General features: G+C 38.7%; 1 protein-coding gene across 5 annotated transcripts in view; it reads right to left on the bottom strand.

The window, feature by feature from the left end:
- Positions 1 to 20,054, bottom strand: part of ctnnd2a (catenin (cadherin-associated protein), delta 2a) — a 318,237-nt gene that overhangs the window by 66,915 nt on the left and 231,268 nt on the right. For all 5 annotated transcript variants that reach the window (XM_088071967.1, XM_088071968.1, XM_088071966.1 and 2 more), the window contains exons 14-15: positions 16,967 to 17,180; positions 3,069 to 3,255 (exon numbers count right to left, since the gene is read on the bottom strand). In XM_088071967.1, coding sequence (XP_087928093.1) covers positions 3,069 to 3,255; positions 16,967 to 17,180 — 401 coding nt within the window. The remainder of the gene's footprint in view (positions 1 to 3,068; positions 3,256 to 16,966; positions 17,181 to 20,054) is intronic.

Raw genomic sequence — 20,054 nt, 5'->3', positions numbered from 1 at the left:
AACACAGCAGTCCGCAAACCAATGGCCAATGTCACTGTGGCCAAGTCAATTTATTTATACAGTCTATGCTCAATCCCCAAAGTGTTGTCATCCCTATCCACACACAAGTGGACAAAATGTTTGTTACAGTTAACAATGTAATACAACCCAAATGCAAATGTAATGATGCAAAACACCAAAGTCTGATTCAGAGCAAAATAAAAAAAGAACTAAAAATTGCTTTCCCCAATTAAATCTTTACTGCAAATGAAATCTATTAGTGGACTGAATTAGATTTGTACAGGTGTCTGTGATACTGAATTACCGTATAATAATCATTTTGTCTTGTACCACAGGCCCCATGGCAATTCCTGTGTTGTTCCATTAGAATGCTGACAACAAGAGCGCGGGAGATTTATTTAAAAAGAGAAGAGATATCAAAGTGGTGTTCTTCACAATACTGTAGGTCCTCTGGGGTTAAGTACAACAGCAGTGCAGCAAGTATGTAGAAACCTACAAGAGCTATGGTGCTTTATGTTAAATACATTTTACGGTTCAAATAAATAACAACTGATACAGTTTAAAAAAAGAAATGCCAGTGTTGAATCAGCATTTCCAAATCACTGGTAGGATATGTACATTTGACCTGTCATTAGCACAGAAGTCGGACTGAAAGGCATTCATAACAAAAGGCATGCAAATATCCATAATTACACATTTTGGACATATCGGAAGACCACAGTTGCGCAAGCTGGTATTCATATTTAATGTGATCACAAACGGAACAATTACCGAGGCAAGCCGAGCCTTTGATTTGGTATGTTGACTGCATACACACAATGTAGCACCTTACACACAAAATTATGTGAATACATACAAAAACCGGTTTGTAACATCTTCAGAATGGCTTTGAAATGCTTTTGAGAGACATTCAATAGCTGGAGATAAGCATTCCAAACAGCTTGAGAGAAGCTCTGCAAAGCAGAGTGGGGTGAGGTTTAATCCTGAGGCTGCTGGTGGTTGATTGAGTGCACAGCTCAAAGAGAGACAGCCAAGTGGACATGGAGGTTTTTTTTTTCTAAACCGTTTCAGCCCTCTGTGGAGTTGGTGTGAAACTGTGTGTACACACAGACAAACAAATGTTGTTGTATGGGATCAAGGACCAGAGCTCCTTTTCAAGTGAAATGCACACAGGCCGAATTAAAAATCAGAGCCAAGGTAGTGTGTCTGTGCAGAGAATTTTTGTATGTATAAAGTTTGAATTTTCCATCATCAAGTCATAAGATCAAACGTATGTCAACTACTCCTTATTCTGTGATAACTTTGTGGAAAACGACCAAAGTGTTGTTTGTCCTATCAAGGAGCTAATGTGGCTAAAAGAACTTAAAAAAGGTATCTAACAATGGTTACAATTACAAGCAAAAAATGTTCTGTTTTGCGCCCTTATTCCAAAAAGACAATATTACTCCTAAACTATTTAAATGACTATCACACTAATACTCCTGTTTGCATGCAGCTGTGCATACTCTAAATAATCAACCCTGACAAGTTGTTCATTGCATCAAAATATGAAAGAAAAGAATGCCATTTTGCTTCTACATATCAAAATTATTATTTTTTCACAGTTTTTCTACCAGTAGCAAACACAGCCTCACTCTTTCATTCCTTCAACCACCTTTTTGAAAAGGTCTTTGTTGCATCAATTGCACATATCTAAAAACTTGTCATATCTGAGTCTGTCATATTGTTTAAAAGTAGGCGTGTTTCACCATCCTGACAGAAATTTGGGTTTTTTTGCACAACGTGCAGAACCAACAATAAACAGGTAGGAGGTCATATTTTACAAACTGTGGTAAAAATCAGTTGAACTGCATATTCTGAATCCAATGTTTACATCTAAAGAAAAGAGGCCTAATTTGGAAAACCAAATTAGACCAGTATCAAATTTAAATGTTGTTATATTCAGAATGATAGTCTGCATGTAAACATAATCAATCTTGCATAGGCTGAAGGCATTTTCATACAGTCAAATACTCATGGGAATTGTTCTGTGGCTCTAATAGATAAATGTTTTCTTAAAGATCGTTCGACTAATATTAACCAAGATGAGTTTAAAGACACTCTGGACTTCTGAAGAGTTATGTGTGCTATTAAAACTTCTGTTGTATTAAAACTGTTGTGAGCAGCAGTGCTAACTGAAGCAAAAATTAAAAAATAAATCAAATGCAATTGGTAAAACCAGACAGTTGTATGTACACTGTTATACTTGTAATACTTTCCCGTCTGATAAATTCAACTGAATCGCGTAAAAGTTGATCATTGACGCCTGAACTTCTCTGAATTCTGTCAAGTCAAACAGACAGCAATCTACAGAGCTGCAAGTTGTCCTTCATTATTTCAAACTTTAAACACTTCTTCAGCACTATGCACCAGAAAGAAAGTCTTGACACACAAAGGACTCATACAATTGGAGGAGCTGTTGCTATGGTTACTAGCACAAGTTAGCCAGTGAGAGAGTGAATGAGTGAGAGGGAGAAAGAGGGCAACTGTGCACAGTGTATATTTATAGTATTTTGAATATATGCATCTATAATCACACAGCAATAAAGATTCAAAACAGACAACAATCACTGTCAAATACAATAGAGTGTCTCATTATGGTAAATCTTGCTAGGTATTATTCGTATTATGAATCATGCTTTTGCTCATGTCAGCACAAACACAAACACACACGCACACGCACACACACACACACACACACACACACACACACACACACACACACACAGAGAGAGCTCAAATACTCTATGGAACTTAATGAAACCATGGTGAGTCCTGAATAAAGTACTGCTACTGTATGTCTACAGGAAATCAATAATGTAACAAACTGATCTATATACTGCACATCTGAGGGATAACAAAGAAAGTGGAAACACACAGAGTGTATGTTTATGGCACGTTGTTGTATTCATATAAATAAAAGTCGGATTAGTGAAGAGAGAGAAAGTAAGAAAAAGTGCATATTTTTTGTCAGGATGGTCCATAGTAGGATGTGTGTTTTTGAGTTTATTTGTGCGTGCTGCTTTTACCTGAGGCAGCCTGTAGCGTTGCGCAGCACCTGCGAGGTATGAAGATGAAGCTTGCGGTCGTCATGGTGATTGGGGGAGGAGTCCCAGTTCGAGTGGGGTATGATGACGCTATTGGTCAATACGGCCAGGGCGTCCTGGATGATTGGCATCTTCAGAGCATCACACGACGACAGGTTCCATAGCACGCCTGCACATACACACAAGCAGAGGAAAAAATACGTCAAGGAAGTTTATTTTGCAACATTTGTATGAGAATTAAAAAGTGTGATCTAGAGAAAAACAAAGTAATCAATGGCAAATTGAACTGCATGTGTCTGCTAATTGCAATAATAAAAAAATATTCAATTATAGAAATGTAATCAAGACTGTTGATTTTCCATTTGCAGACAGAGGAAAACAAACTGTCCAAATAGTGCTGGTGGTGTGAAAAACAGGCTTAGTTTGTTTTGGCAGCATAACTACTAAGCATGAAAAACTCATAACAAGACTAAAAGAAAACATAAACAAACAAACAAACAAACATATAGTAAACTAACATTATCCATTCAGATTTTTTGCTGTGTAACACCTACAACATCCTAGCTGCAACGCTCATGATGTAGGAAAGTTAGACAGCAGCATTTTAGGACTATATGAAAGAAAGTGTTCTCTAATTAAAGCGGAAACAGAACTTCCAACACTGCTCCTGCATTTCCATTTCTGGGGATAGTGACTACTAAGAACTTAGAGTGATACTCTTTGGTAAATGGGGATAGCTACAGATAGCTACAGAGGAAAACAAAAGCACTATCCTCCCGTAAACTAAGCCTTTAAATTTCCTGTGAGATCGCACCCAGTGACAGAAAGAATTGCAAGGTGGAGGTGAGGCTTATGTAAGGGATAATGCCCGATAAAGTGTCCGTTATCAGGTTTTAACGGCCTTTGCGGAAACAAGCATGATAGTTAAGACCTAATAAATGAAACCTTGAAGGGCATTATTCCACTTATACCATGTTCACTTTTCAAAGAAAAACAAAACAAAAATATTAATTTATATTTCCATGCATTTTTAAAATCAAAATCAGAAGGTTTTCACAAGCCACAACTCACTTTCCCTGCTAACACCTGAGGGTTTTGCTAATACCTGAAACAATCATCACAGCATCATAGGGATGGTGGTTCCCAACTGGTGGGTGGTGGTCCAAAAGTGGGTCATGGATCCATTCTCAATGGACCACAAGTGACTTGTGAATATGTCAACTTTATAAAGAAAAACAAAAAAAAAACACTACAGTATATTTTTAGGTTGAGTGAAATTCCAGCACACAGCTTTTATTCTGAAGTGCTGTTTCTGTTTACTCTTGCAAAATGATTGCATGAAAATGTGGTCATTCATAATGTGTGGACCTTGAACTACTGACTCTAATGGCTAATGGCTGGAGCAGTTGGGAAGTACTAAAAACCTTATTAACTATTCTAGTAAATAGGACAAACCTTAGATACGACTTAGCAATGGGAGATATTTCTAATCCGCTCCACTTATAGAACTTTAGGCTCTGCTTTAAGCCAGAAAACTAACATTATCCCGAGATTCAAAGTCAATATCATTGCACACACTTGACAAACATTAAATATAATTTGTTATATGTTATATTGTTGTATGTTTAACATCAAGGCTATCTAGCTATTCAGCCATTTCATTGTCCCCAAATTGACATCAAGATTTTCACAAATAAACCACGTCACTGTGTAACGTTACTGTCGGCTCCAGCCTGAAGTAGTGACCTAAAGACCCAATTGGACGAATAATTGCTTCTGTTCAGAGGGGCAGTGAAGTTCCTACAGTGTGTGTTACAGTCTCCATACTTTGGTGTTTGAAGCTACAACATGGTGCAATCATCATTAACTACAAAATGATAAAATTAAAGCAAAAAAACTTGCCTATGTCCACTATCAGATCAAACATTTAGCTGAGGAAACATACAAATTAAATGTCTCCTTTTACAGTGCGATTCATGGCTTTCTTACAGTCTTTCTTTGCTCCTGTCAAACCTGTGCTCTCAGAGCACAGCTTAGTGAGGGCAGCACTCTTTTCATTCCCTTTGTCAACTGCCTACATGTCATTCATGAGCACATATTTTCTGAAATTTTAAAGCACATGGTTCCATTAGTGATGAAACAGGAAATACAATAGGCTGTATTTTGTGAGGTCAGTGCGGTTTAAGTCTGTCCTTCTGATTTTTGGTTTAGGAAATCAAAACACTACTGGTCTCAGCCAGACCTTTCTGCCACACGTGAACAGCACAAATGAAGTGTGGAGGTTTTTCAAGACTGGCAATGCAGGACAAAAATCAGTCCTCATTTTAATTATTTTCAAGAATGCCACCCACTCTTTTATACTGGAATCCAATTCTACAATCTACCTGATACTTGTGATATGTGAGGAAATTAATTAGTTTGTTGGTCCAGGCGGAAAGCCAACCGTCTAACCGGTGTATCATTTATCACACACTGTGTAGTGGCGAACAAACGTGCACACATACATACTCAAATAGGACGTTGAGCATATGCAGAGATGTGCAGTCCACGATACACATCTACGAGTTGGCAGAAAAAAGTTACAAGTTTATATGTACACAAGGATAGTTTCCCTCACCTGCAAGGACAAACATACTGTTCACACACAGAGTCTCATGCATGCCACTGTAACACTTAATCACATACGGTATGGGTGGGTACACACACACACACACACACAAACACACACACACACATTTTCCTTCTTCTTGTCAGATGGAATACCAGATGCCTCTTCGCAGACGGGTGACAGCACTAGCCTTGTTGGTCAGCTGTGACACGCTCATGCACATGCTGATCACACACACACACACACACACACACACACACACACACACACACACACACACACACGCTTCATCAGCATCCCTGCATTCTACATATGTTAATTAGTCCCTGCTGCTTCCACTGGTCATCCCTACCGAGTGAGCCAGAGATACAAACACAGATATGGTAACAAACAATAAGATGAAAATGTTTGAAACAGAGAGTGTCAGAGATGAAAGACAGAAATAGAAAACTCATGAGGGGGGCGGGCTAGAGGAGCTGAGTGATGGTTTAGGGAGACAGTGGCAGATTGAGACAACGGTGATGACGTGCAACACATTCTTTTTAATATGACAAACTATAAAAAGCTGCAGTGTTAAAGGTCACCATCTCTCACATATTTGGTGTCAGGCTCCAGATGTCGCAGGTCTCAGTTGACAGATGTCATTCATTTGCACAGTTACCACACAAATAGAATACGGTCACAACTCCAGACACTATGTGCTCTGACGTATGCAATGGACCGTGCTCACAGAGGCTGTCAGCCAGCTGAAAGATGTCCTGTTCATTTCACAATACAATGTGCACAATTTAATTTGTGATGTTAGATGTGAACGTAAATGAAACATAAGGGCAGTATGGAAGTGCAGAGGAGTGATTATAAGCCCATTTTACACTGTCTGTTTAAAGTGGGAATATCATGCCTTTATGCCTTGCTGCTCTTTATAAATTGTACAATAGTGGAACAGGACAAGGGTGTCTCCCCTTTTAACTGACAGCTGAGGGACGGATAGGTACAATGGTATGATGACATGTTATGTGTGTGACCCACCAGTGGGAGATTTAAAAAGCAGCTAGCAGCAGCTAGCTGCAGTTAGAAGCGAAGAACAGCAGCCAAAAATACACAAAATTGGGGACACAATGAGATTGGGAAGCTCCTTACTCTCTGGGCAGAGGGAAAGATCAGCTGCCATATAACAGGGATGGTAAGTGATTATTGCTATGTTAAAAAGTGAAAAGCAGAATACTGGTATATGTCACACTAGTGACGTGTTACATGTCATGCCCTTCCCCTCTTTTGCTTCCGCAATGCCAGCATGTTGTCTAAAATCATACACTGGAGCAGCATTATGGTGCCAATTTTTGATTTTGCATGAAGAAGGGACTTTGTGGTGGCATGGCATCTGCGTGAAAAACGACAATAGATACTGTCATCTAAAATGATAGCCATACTGATGTTGAGCAAAAAGATCCAGGGAAGCTGTTCTTTAGGTAGACCTGACCTCTGATCTTCCTGGGTAAAGGGGCAGATAAAAGGAGAGTTTTAGAGACATCCAAAAAAAAAAAATTTTTACCAAACCTGCGTCAGCTATATAGGAGAACTAAAGGAAAATATTTTCCACAAATAAGATGGAGAAATTCACCAGGCCAAGTTGTGTCACCAATAACGGATATGAATTAAGCCTCACTTCACTGAAACTATGCACACAAACTGCCATGGAGACACTGGTTGCTGACTAGCAGCCAGCTTTACGTCGCCAACAGCAACGCCAGTCTTGATGCCTTGGAGTATACTGCACTAGTGTCAGTCATAATGACAATCTGTAAGCGACAGACAAAGGGATGGGAGGAAAATCGAGCCAAGAAAAAGACAGGGGAGGAGAAAACAATGAGAAAGAGGGAAACACATCAAACAATTTTACAGGGGGAGGAACAAAAAGATTACAAAAAAAGATGTGTAATGACAGTCATTGACAGACTAAAGAACAAAACAATAAACAGAAAGGTTAATTGCTAATTGCTGTTGTAAAATGTATAAATATCCAAGAAACCTCCACTTTTTAGGTCAGTCTTACTGTGTGTAGATGCTAAACAAGCAGCAACATTAAACTGCAAAACAGTGAAAGAGGAATCCAAAGGGAGAGAAAATTAATGGGAGTCAAAGAGGGAGAGAGAGAGCTCTATAAATGTAGGGGAAAGAAACAAGTCTAACTAAAACTCTGCAAGACAAAGAGATGAAATGTGAGAGTGGGAAGAGCTGAAAAGAAGGCGTGAAAGAGGGTGACAGTTTGTATAAGAGAGAAAACGTGAGAGGACAAGAAGAGGAGGGTGATAATAAGGCGATGACCTTGTATGCTGTTTGGCAGCAATCAAGTGCTCACACTCAGGCTGTGTGTGTGTTTGTGTGTGTGTGTTGGGGGGAGTGCGGTAACATTTGCCTTCACTTTCACTAATCAGCCTCTTGTTTCACATCTTGAGTCTCTCTCTCAATCTCTCTCCTCTCATGGGCTCTTTTCAAACCAAGGTAAAAGCTCAAACATCCACAAACACACACATACACACACACACACACACACAGGGCGACACACACAAATTGGGCAAAACACTCTACTTATAAACCTCAGCGCTTTCAAACATCTCTCTCTATCTTTCTCTGTTTCTCCCTTTCTTCCTGCATGGGTTTATTTCTCAAGTGGTGAGCGTTGTAGGCATGTGATTGCAATCATGTTAAAACAGTGTTGTCTCTGATGACAAGAACCTGTCGGCTGGCTCGCCAAAAAAGCACTCAGCTGCTTTTCATTGGCTTCTCTGCACATACAAGAATACAACACATACACACACAACACACGCAAGGGTGGGGTTATGATTTTTTTTTTTTTTTACAGACAGCTATGAGACAAAGATTGAGCAGAAGGAGGAAACACGGAGGAATAGACTTCTTAGTGTTTTCTGGGGCAAGGACACTGTGTCTGCCACTGTGTACACTGGCCAAATTCAAGGTTGACACACACATCCGCCCACACTCACCTGCCTGCTCTAGAAACATAGATCTGTAATGCTTCACTAAGCCCAGTGTCCTTATGAGTATAACATCAGATGACCAACAGACAATGACATCAAGCTGGGGCCAGTGTGTGTGTGTGTGTTTCCTTCCTTCCTCTCTCCCTGTCTTTATCTCTTTCTCTCTCCCTCCTGCAACTAGTTCTCCTTCGACGCTTGATGGACAGTTTCCTTGGAGCTGGGTGGTTAGGGGAAATGGGGAGATGATTGCATGAATTCATGAATAAATGAGAGTGTGACTTGTAAGGGGGGAGTGAGGCCTGTTAGGCCTCAAGTGGCGATGTTTTATTAAACAGCCTTCATCTGTGTGACTCGATGTGAATTAGTTATCCACGGGGTCAGAACCTGGTGATGAGTAAAGCCAAAGACGACAAATTACACAGCTAATGTGTCTACAAAATCTGTGCGCAGAAAAAAAATTTAAAAAAATATTGATTTTGGATTATGTTATAGGTTACAGCATTAACAACTGCAGTTAACAATTGCTGAATTGACCCCGGGGTCATACAACTTTCCATCCTGCAGTGGGTTTGTGGAAAACATTTGTCAGCACTAGGTTAAGTCCTGTATTGTGGGTAAATTGTCTGTGCTTATACTGTCGGTTTCATTCCCACAAGGGCCTCCCACTGTGAAAATGCTGCAGAGACATTTCTGCAGGACACTAACAATTTTATAGCATGGTAGCAGCAGCAAAAAAGAGAAAAAAATCCTGGTGGAGGCATCCTGTTTCCCCACAGGAATCACTGTAATGACTGTGATGGAGCTCTGTCCTCGAGCGCTTTTGAAAGGAGGTTATGAGCTTTGGCTTGAATTAAAATGGCTTTGGCAAATGCTATAACAGTAGTGGGAACATGGAGATTTCGACATCTACACGAAGCAGGGATTCATGCCTTTAAGTAGCAGACAGCAAGGTGAAGAATTTGCCACTGAAGGATGGCAGCAGTACTATTTCACTATGTTGGTTTGTTGCTAACATCATCAGCTTGCATAAGCAGAAAAGTGTTTGCCTCTTCTATATGCACTTGTTTTTCTTTGTCTCCACTTTCATTCTGCTGTGTAATGCACGGAATATCAATCAGCACTTTAGCCATTTGTCTCCAGTTTTCAAAAATAAATAACTATAATTTAAGAGTTACACACTAAAGACGTTTGCACAGATGCCCACATTTTGAACACTCACTTTCTTAGCAGTTGCCTCTCCGGCCAACAAGCATTTCAGAGCGGGCAGGGAGCAGCTGCAGCAAAGTTATGCCATGGTCCACTGCCTCAAGGTGAACCCATGAGTAAGGATAGCATCTCCTATTGACACTCAGAGCCTCTGCATCGACCAGACTTTGACTGACAGGCCCGGAAGCCTTGACTTCGTCCTATCTACCTCACGCTGAGACCCAGGAAGCCAATAAAGCTCGTCTATATTTAAACTTCAGAACCGACAGGGAGATAGGGTAAATTGTTGAGGGAAGGTTTTTCCGGTCACTAAAAAAAATGCATGCCCTTTCTCATTTCCCCAGACCTAAACAGTCTCCTTAATCACAGAGAACAGAGTACTGCTTTGACGAAGCTGACAACACAAAGGCAGTAATGAGGAGGCTGATTTGTTATGACTCTAGCACAACCAGTTTTGTTTTGGGGTTTTTTGGTTGAGTCCAGCAGCTGAAGATTGTCTATTGATGTCATTTCAGTATGCACCACTGCCCTGATAAACCTCCCCAACTGCCATTTGCTCGCTTTTAAATCATTTAGCCACCAATTAGTAATGAAGGTCAAGCTCTGAGTGGAATATAATTTGGCCATAGATCCAATGTCTTCTTTCTACAACATACATACCACTGCAGAGGCTAATGAAGTTATAAAATAAAATGCTCATTAACTTTTGTTTTTTCATGGTATTTGAGAGAAGTACAGTCCAAAACATTGAAATGTTCAGTCCAAAAGCACTTGGTCTATAGCTGTAAGAGAAGGCCGAATGTTAGGATCTCAACAACTAATTTTTGACTAATTAACACTCAACACTATCTCATTACGAAACAAATATCACAAACATTATAAAAAGTGATTCACACAAAAGTTAACTGCAACTGTTATTCAGAAAGCAAGCCAGAGTTCGCCATGTGTGGCTAAGCAGTACTGTGTGCAGGAAAGAAAAAAAAACTTTATTTGTGTGCCTAGGATTAGGATGTTTCTCTTTTCGCAGTGGTATTGAAATACATATTAAGTATCTTTTCTTTCAAGCTCGTATTGAAACAAAGTTTAAAACACTGCTTGTGACAACATTTAACAAAACTAGCTGTTATCAGCTATATTTGAAGATCTGCTTTCAATCTTGACTTTTCTTGACCTGCTTTTAATCATGCCTTTCTCTTGTGTTGTAGATCTACCTCTGGATTTGACCTGTAAACATTAAGTTTGACACCCCATACTTGGACTATGTCGGGCATGACCTTTCCTCCACCCTGCTAAAAGGAATCCTCTACAACTGAAATAACTTTCATAATGTGGAATCCACCAACTCCTATAAATTTTGTATTCATTATCTCCGCAAGTCAGAGCTGTTCTGCATTATTATTATTTTATTTTATTTAACTTAATTTGATTTAACTTTATTTTACTTTATTTATTGATTTATCTATTTATTTAATTAATTAATTAATTAATTAATTTTACTTATTTATTATTATTATTATTATTATTATTATTATTTTATTATTTTTATTATTTATTATTATTATTATTATTATTATTTATTTATTTATTTATTTACTTTTTTTTTTTTTTTTTAAATTAATTAATTAATTTTCATTCCCATCATTTATTTTTTGTGTGTCTGTTAAAGACATTGTTCTGTATTAAAATGTAAAAACTGCAATAAAAACAATAAGGAAAAAAAAAAAAAAAAAAAAGTTTGACACAAGTTCTGGCTATTTTCATTTTCTGGTCCACTTAATTTCAGACTAAGTCCATGTCCAAGGTGGAAAATAATCAGAACACTGTGCACATATTCTTGGTAAAATAGTGCTAGTAAAATAGTAAAAGTGTGCTGAGCAGCATGAATTTTTTTAAGTCCCTTTCTGTATTTGTAACTAAAAACAAAACATGTAAATCACGTGTAATTGAATTACTGAGTAATTATGCAACAGTTTCAAGTAGTGAATTAGAGCTCCAGCAGGGAGTTCCACAAGGCAAATGAAGATAGACTTCAAAATATAGTTGTACTGGCATGAAAGCAATTGAAATGTGGAGCTCAATGGTAAGTACCAGAATAAACACACAACAGTGCATGACACTGATTCACTCAGCCAGCAGCAGGGGAGAGCCAGACAGGGAAGGGCAAAGACAGGAAGAGTCAGGGAGAGAGAGGGGAGATAGAATTTCACAGTGTGTGTATGTGTTAGTGCAAAATGACTATTTATAAAAGTCAGAGCTCAAAATATGATGCAGGATGACTTACGGTGCAATTTTATTCATTCGTTAAACTGCTTACAGGCCGCACACAAATACATGCACGCTCCATCTCCAAGCTGTGTTTTTAATCTCTCAGTCTCTCCAGTGCTATGGTGACATTCTCAAAGGTGCCAAAATGTCCCTTAAGGCAAAGTGAGGTGACTGCCATCACTGACATGTACAAAATGCTCTGTCTGTGAGTTTTCCATGGTGCACATTTTTGATTTCTTTTATCTAGAATTTCTGAAACAAAAACAAAAAAACTTGCAGCAGGAGTCTGTATACTGAGGATGGTGGGAATTGCTGGGTAAAATAACATCTATTATTGAATTTTAGTAATCTTACTGTCCTCTCTACTTCCTTACTGTATTCTCCCCTTTATGTTTTTCTTTCTTCCTATTAATCACAGTTCTCCCATTTGTTTGTTTGTTCATTCCTCCTTGTTCCCTTTCTTGTAATCATAATTTTCACCCTTAACAATATCAGTAATTTGTCCAAGGAAAAGAACAGCTTGCTTCCCTCCACCTTTACGGTTTCTGCTCAACATTTCCTCCTCCATCCACCTGTGTGTCTCTAATTGTCCTTCCTTTTCAAGCTGTATTTCCTGCATCCATCCAACCTGTTACAGCTGTGTCAATAACAGTGAAGAGGTCTGAAAAAAATAACCTTCCATCCTTCCTCACCCTCATCTTTTTGTCCCCTCCATTCTTCAGCAGGCTGTTATCAGTATTTGAGGGGTTGCTTGCTGTCATTGTTGTGATCTGCCGGGTCCCCTTCCCCTCTGAGAGCGAGAGTGACCTATGGGGATGTGTCTGGGGATAGATGTTTGAGCGTGCATGTGTGCGTGCATGTGCTTGAAGATGAGCTTCGTCCTGCTCAGGAAAAATGGGGTCAGAAGTCAAATTGAACATGAGGGGGCCCTAAAGACTTTATCTCAGTATTCTTTGTGTGCATGTGCGCGTGTGTTATGTGTGGGTTTTGTGTGTGTCTGTTGAAATCTATGTATGTATGTGGGTGTGTGTGTTTGCGTGCGTGCATGAGTGAATGAGTGTGATTGTACTTTATCTTTGGGAATGTACAATCCTCTTGTATGAGTGTGAACATGTCTCTCTTATCTCAGGACTAACCTGGTGCAACAAGAGCGAAGAGAGAGAGAAAGAACGGTGATACAAGTGCAGATATGGACAGTCCAGCTCAATGCAATGCAAGACACTAGACCTACATAGAAGGTCAGCATGCACACATATAAAGAAGAGAGAAGAAAGGAGTGACAGGCATTAACAGGTGGAGGAGAAAAGAAGAGTAGGAGATACTATAAGATGACAAAAAAGGAGAGAAGACAGACAAGGACTGGCTCTATTGTGTTAAGGGAGCAACACAGGCTCTTAAATGGGACCTAATTTCAACTGATTCTGCATATGTTTGCATAATATGTAGGCAACAGGACAAGATTTGGTATTGGAGGTGTTCCGGTATTCATTTGTAGTTTGTTTATAGTACAGTTAGTGTTGGCCAATCATATTTTAAGAGCAGGTAAACAATGTGTAGAGAGGCAGAAATTCCAATCTTAGAACCTATTGGCCATAGTATAGCAAGGATTTGTTTTGTTTTTTTTAATTATCTGAATTCATATGCAGATATCTCTTTAAAGCGATTAGCTGAAATGAGCGATGCATGGGAGAGGAAGTCTTGGCCCAGATATCAACTAGTGATACCTGAGCAGCCCGAAATATTGGCCTTCGTCCCCAGAGGATTTATCATCATCAGATGGTAGCTGTTGGGTTCAGCAAAGAGGACCCATTAAGCTCAAGTTCTTACTTGTATTTTGGGTTTCTACTTGAATGTGTTTCCATACTTTAATGGTTAAAAAACACTGAATTTTCCTCATACTGCCTGTGCTTGAACACACATATTTACATTCTGTCTGAAACACTCAATTTTAGCGCCTGTCTCTTTAAGCCGCTCTCCTGAAAAAGCCTCTGATTACAATGTCATTGTAGATGGAAAATGGAGAAAAGCGACACTTTCTGACATGATAAAACATCAATAAAAGCTTTCAACACAACTGAACCTGTTTCAGTAGTCATGATTCAAAATCAGGGCAAAATTAACTATATAAGCAACCACCATTACAGGTTTACCTGGCATTAGCAACTCAATGTAACAGTGTGCTTGCAGCTGGGGAATAAGCATTTATAGCAGCACTTTCTGCCAATAAAAATCAACAAGAGCCTCTAAACACAACTGGAGATGTTCTGGCATAAATATGATCAAAAATTGGGGATAAATGAACATCAGCAAACAAAATTACATGTTTCCCTGACATTAGCATGTAACTGCATGTAGCAGTATAGTGTATAGCTTCACTTCACTTTTTACCATAATAAATCACCAATAAAAGCTTCTAAACACAGCCGGACATGTTTCAGCAGGAATATGATTCAACATTGGGAACTTAACATCAGCAAACAAGGTTACATTTTCCTGACACATAGCATGTAGCTGGAGGTAGCAGTGTAGCAATCTTGTAGCCATTATTATTATTATTATTATTATTATTATTATTATTATTATTATTATTAAATTATCATTATTTTTACATATGACAGAAAATACGAAAACCCATAATAAGTCCCATTTAACATAGCAGGGAGAACTGCTCATTGTAGCATCTGATATAATGCTGGCTAAATCATAGCAAACTCTAATTTCTACCACTTGTGTGTGTCTCAGACTCTCATTAAGTGCTGAATTTCATTAGCATCACAGCCTTTAACCTTTATAGACTGAATCCTGTAACACAAATGCCCAAACACAATTCATGCACACATGCCTGCACTGCAGTTCATCATTATTACCTGTCCTGAGGCTGTAGAACCAATGTCATGCTGGAAAATAACTGTAGCTGCACATTTAGATTACACGTATGCTTGAGGTGATGTATGTGTGTGCGAGTGTGAGCTTCTGTGTGTCTGCAGAGAGGAACGCTGTGCATGTGTTAGTGTTTGCCACGGCACTAAAGGGCCTCTGGTAGAATATTAAATTCTTAGTGGGAGGCATATTGCAAAAAATATATCAGGAGAAATGGAGATCAAATTATATCAGCTTGTGTAATGTCTGTTTGCTTAGGTGGGTGTTAAAATGTAATCCATACATCTTTTGCCTACACAGATATTTGTGCGCATCTCTACAATAACCACTGTGCATCTGCGTGTGTCCGGGTGTTTGCATGTCTAAGTTTGTTTGTGTGGGTGTGTGCTCTGCTGTATGTGTGTGTCTCCAGTGCACTGGCTAACTTTTACTGCTCATGCCCTCAAGGTTAAAACAAGATTGACCAGTGATTGTAAAACACCACTCTTGCTGGTAGGGACTTGAATGCTAGGTGGACTACCACATGCACACACATATTTCTTTTTTTCTGATTGCATGCAGGCGCCCACGCAAAAAAACACAGAGCCCAACTTATATTACATTACAACTTAACTACTTGAAAAAAAGAGGACACGTTGCAAAACACTTTCACAGAGAAATTATGCTTGAAAAAAAATGTTGGCGGCCTTGCACTTTCTCCTGCATTCCTTCCAGAAGTTATGCCTTAGAGTCCTATTAGACTGTTGAGGAGAACTGTGATTGAATTTAAAATATTGTTCAGGTGGAATGATAAATAGTTTGGCATCTGAAAGAGCCGAAGATGAACAGCCTTGGTTTTGGTAGTAGTGAGCAGTGAATAGTGAATAGTAACCTTTTGTTAAAGATTCTTTCACTGAAAGTCAAATGTATAAATTCCCAAAGAGAAGTAAAATCACTCGGCTAAAACAACTACTGGTGCTGTCAAGGCCACATGGCCATCTGCTACATTCTCTAAATTGGAATATGAACAAAATTAGATAAAGAAATGAAACAAACAACAATTTAATAAAAAATAAACTACAATTACCACCTTGTGGTTGTATGCCTCTGCAAACCAGTGAACCCCCCGCCCCCCCCCGGCAGCTTAGAAGATCTATAAAATCAGCACAGTCAACCAAGATTAGTGTTACCGATTCATATCTGACCAGATGTCTTGCCTTCTATTCTTGAGTTATTATGACAGAGTGTTTTTGCAGAATATAATGATATCATAGTGAATATGACCTTTGATTTTTTGGATAACAAATGTCATCACTTCATCATTTTATCCTATTAGACATTTATCAAAACTTGTCATGATGGCCCAAAAACATGTTCTGTGTGGTCACAGTGACCTTGACCTTGGACCAAATTCTAATCAGTTTATTCTTGATTCAGACAACTGGAATGTCACAGTTACCTTTGACCAGCAAAATCTAATAAGTTCATCATTGAGTCCAACTGAACATTTGTGCCAAATTTGAAAAAAAAATCCTTCCAAGTGTTCTTGAGATATCTTGTTCACAAGAATAGAACAGATTACCCGAAAACACAATGCCTCCGGCCACAGCAATCGCCGGCGTGGAGGCATAAAAAGAAAGACAGAAATATATATAGATTTTTCTTTCTCTGTCTGAAACATTCTTGCAATGTAGTTACATAAAATCACGTAGATTTGGTGCAATTGTGTGCTGGCAGAATGACTGATCCTCACATCTCCACATATCAGAGTCCATGAACTCATTCACATAACCACGTGCATCTAACACACACACACACACACACCATTATAACTTCTACTGAGGCAATAATAGCAGAGTCTTGCTGGAGAAAAACTGCTGCTACAATATGATATATACAGTACATTCAGTGGAGGTGAGGTATGTTTGTCAGAGCTACAGTACCTGTGACCAGCTCTCTGATTTCCACATCTCCAGTCTTCCTCAGCAGGCGGACCAAGGCAGGAATCCCCCCGCAGTTCTTCAGGGCCACTTTGTTCTCATCGTTGGCCTTGCCGTACACCAGGTTCCTTAGGGCTCCGCAGGCGCTGCGGTGAACCTCACTCATCCTGTGGTCCAGAAGGTCGACCAGCAGCTGGATGCCTCCCTGTCTGCGGATCTGAGGATCAAAGAAACTGTATCAATGAAAAATGCACTTGTGCTTTCGGCTTTAATGAAATATATATAACAACAACATGAATCCATCAAAGGCTCACAGAGAACACACTCATGCGCAAAGACTTCACAAAGTCTCCACTAACAGAAAAATGTTGGTGGTCAACAGTCTACGCAGGTAGCTTCCTCTATGTGTACAGTATGTGTGTGTGTGTGTGTGTGAAACCTAAAGTATCCGTCAATCAGATTAACAACCCGGTGTGTACTAATTAAAGACGCTATGACACAGCTAATGACTGTGCTTTCACTAAAAGACACTTAATTACACTGATGAGAGAAGGAAAAGCTTGCTGTGACACCAGCTTTGTTTATAATCTAACAAAACACAACACAGTATTTTTCTGACTGCCTTTTGTCTGCTGCACTGTCTGTCTCTCATCCTGCTTCTCAACAAGTCCCATTTTTACACGTCTGCTGCTAACGGACTAACCCATTATCACTGACACTTTTAGCTTCTGCTAACTGAAGGAAAACGGATCAGAGGCAAAAACTGCTTGTTAAAATAGACAACTAGGGTTGAATTGATTTATATAATGCAGTTGTACTATTTTTAATATTGACATGAATAACGGTGCAAATGTGTGTATGATTTACCTGTTTGATAGAAATGGAAAGTATACAGTTTGAACTTAAAATCATGAGGAATTATATGAGAAACTAGGTGTTCATTTTAAAAGCTAAAGATGCATTTCTCCCTCTGCTAGAAAACTTGAAAAAAATAAAATTAAATTAAAAGACAGAGAGCATTCTGGTAACCTTTATGTGTAGCTCATCAAAAATCTGCTGCCAGGATTTTGACTACGAAACATGACTTTGGTGAATTTCGCCGATCCTGGCTTCCTCACACTGGCTGCCTGTTGCTTTAACAATAGATTTTGAGATATTATTAATAACTTACAAAGCCCTGGAGGCCTTGCTCCAAGTTACTTATCTGATCTGTTATTGCCCTGCGTGCCTTCACCCTTAGATCCTCAGATGTATCGCTCATTGTCGTGCCAAGGTCCAGATTCATTCATAAAAGTGACAGAGCATTTGCTTTCAGAGCTTCAAGACTTTAAGATAACCTGCCTGAGGAGATCAGGGCTGCAAACTCTGTCTCATCTTTTAAATTACCTTTAAAAAACTATCATCTAAAATTACTTTTAGAGGTTTATCATGTTTATGACATTTTTTACTCATCTGATTTTACTATGTAATTAGTGTTTGGCTCCCAGTTCATTTAATTCTTTCTATGTTTTTATATGCATTCTATTTTTATTGTTGAGGACTTTGTAACTGTGTTTTTAAAGTGCTATATAAATAAAGTTTCTTATTATTATTGTTAATAATACTAATACAAATAAAAAAATAGTGCATTTAAACAAACAAAAGAAATAACACTAGTCAGAGTAACACAGCAGCATTGCATCAACAAACAAGCATAATTATCGCAACAGCAATAAGAAAAATGCATGATAACTAGCCTCTCACCCCCTCACATAAAAGTATCACCATCATACCATTATAATCAAAATCAAAATACAACAACAGAATTATCCATCAGCAAAAATATAATCAGATATCAACACAGACATACAGCATCACCAGAATAATATTGCAATCAAAATGTGTGGCTGTTTGTATACATTTGTCTTGACTGAGGGGGAGCTGAAAAGGGTGTCAGAGGGAAGAAACTGAAACACATGATGAGGAGGGTGGGTGTTGTCAGACAGGCTGGATTTTGCCCTCTTCACCACATGACTGTTATAGAGAACAGACAAGCTACCCTGTTGGACACCTGTTATTCTGCTTGCATGCACTATAACCATTGCATTCTTGGATTTGTTACTTAGACAGCTACACTAAAAGATGAGAGAAAATGTTCCGTTTGATTCAGCATAGGATTTGTAGAAGAAAGTCATCAGGGACCTGCGAGTTTCTGTAGGAAGAAAAGTCGTTCTTGACCTCTCCTACAAGCCATGTCAGTGTTATTTTCTAAAGTACGATTATTATTGATAACTGAACCAAGGTATTTATAGTTGATGACACCTCTAGACACTCAATAACGGCGCTCTGAGTGGGATGATGGTGTCTGAAGTTAACGTACATGTCTATTGTTCTTCAGACTTTGAGTTGAAGGAATGAGTTTTTGCACCATTCTACAAAATAATCAACCACAAGGCCATGGCTTGATTCATCAGACAACTGAGTCATCTGCAAACTTCAGGATATATTTTTTGTCAAACTGGCTCCGACAATTATCTGCATACAGTTTATAAAGCTGCGATGAGAAGGCACACACTTGAGGTCGACCTGTAGTTGAAGAAAACATTTAGATGAAAAGAGCTCCCCTGACATAAGATAAATATATAAAGAAATTAGAAAAAAAAGAATTTTGTAACTTCTCTAAAAACATAACTTCTACGCCTTTTATAGCACAATTTTATCCTCTACTTTAAGAATACCGTCAATGTTTTAGATGCTGATCTAGATAACACTGTTCAGCGTGTAAAATTGCACACCATCATGTTTTACGATGTAATTCTAACATATAATCATGGATTATTACACACTGTGGACTTAAAAGGCTTCAGAAAAGGGTTTCCATTTGAACAGGTAGTAAACTTAGAAGCCTGGTTGGTTTTAGACGTCTGCATCTCAGATTTGTTCAGTGATTCAAACATGAATGAATGACACAGAAGAAAATGGCTATGCGGTGTGATTATCAGGCTGTAAACTTAATGTTGTGGGTTAAAAAAACAAATACTAACCAACATTTTCTGCTACTACTTTGCCAAATAGGTATAAAAGCAGATATTGAAACCTTACCTTTTAACTG

The sequence above is a fragment of the Plectropomus leopardus genome, chromosome 21, assembly GCF_026936395.1.
Source record: "Plectropomus leopardus strain MGB_pleo_1.0 chromosome 21, ASM2693639v1, whole genome shotgun sequence".
Lineage (NCBI taxonomy): Eukaryota > Metazoa > Chordata > Actinopteri > Perciformes > Serranidae > Plectropomus > Plectropomus leopardus.
This window is presented reverse-complemented; position numbering and strand designations above follow the sequence as displayed.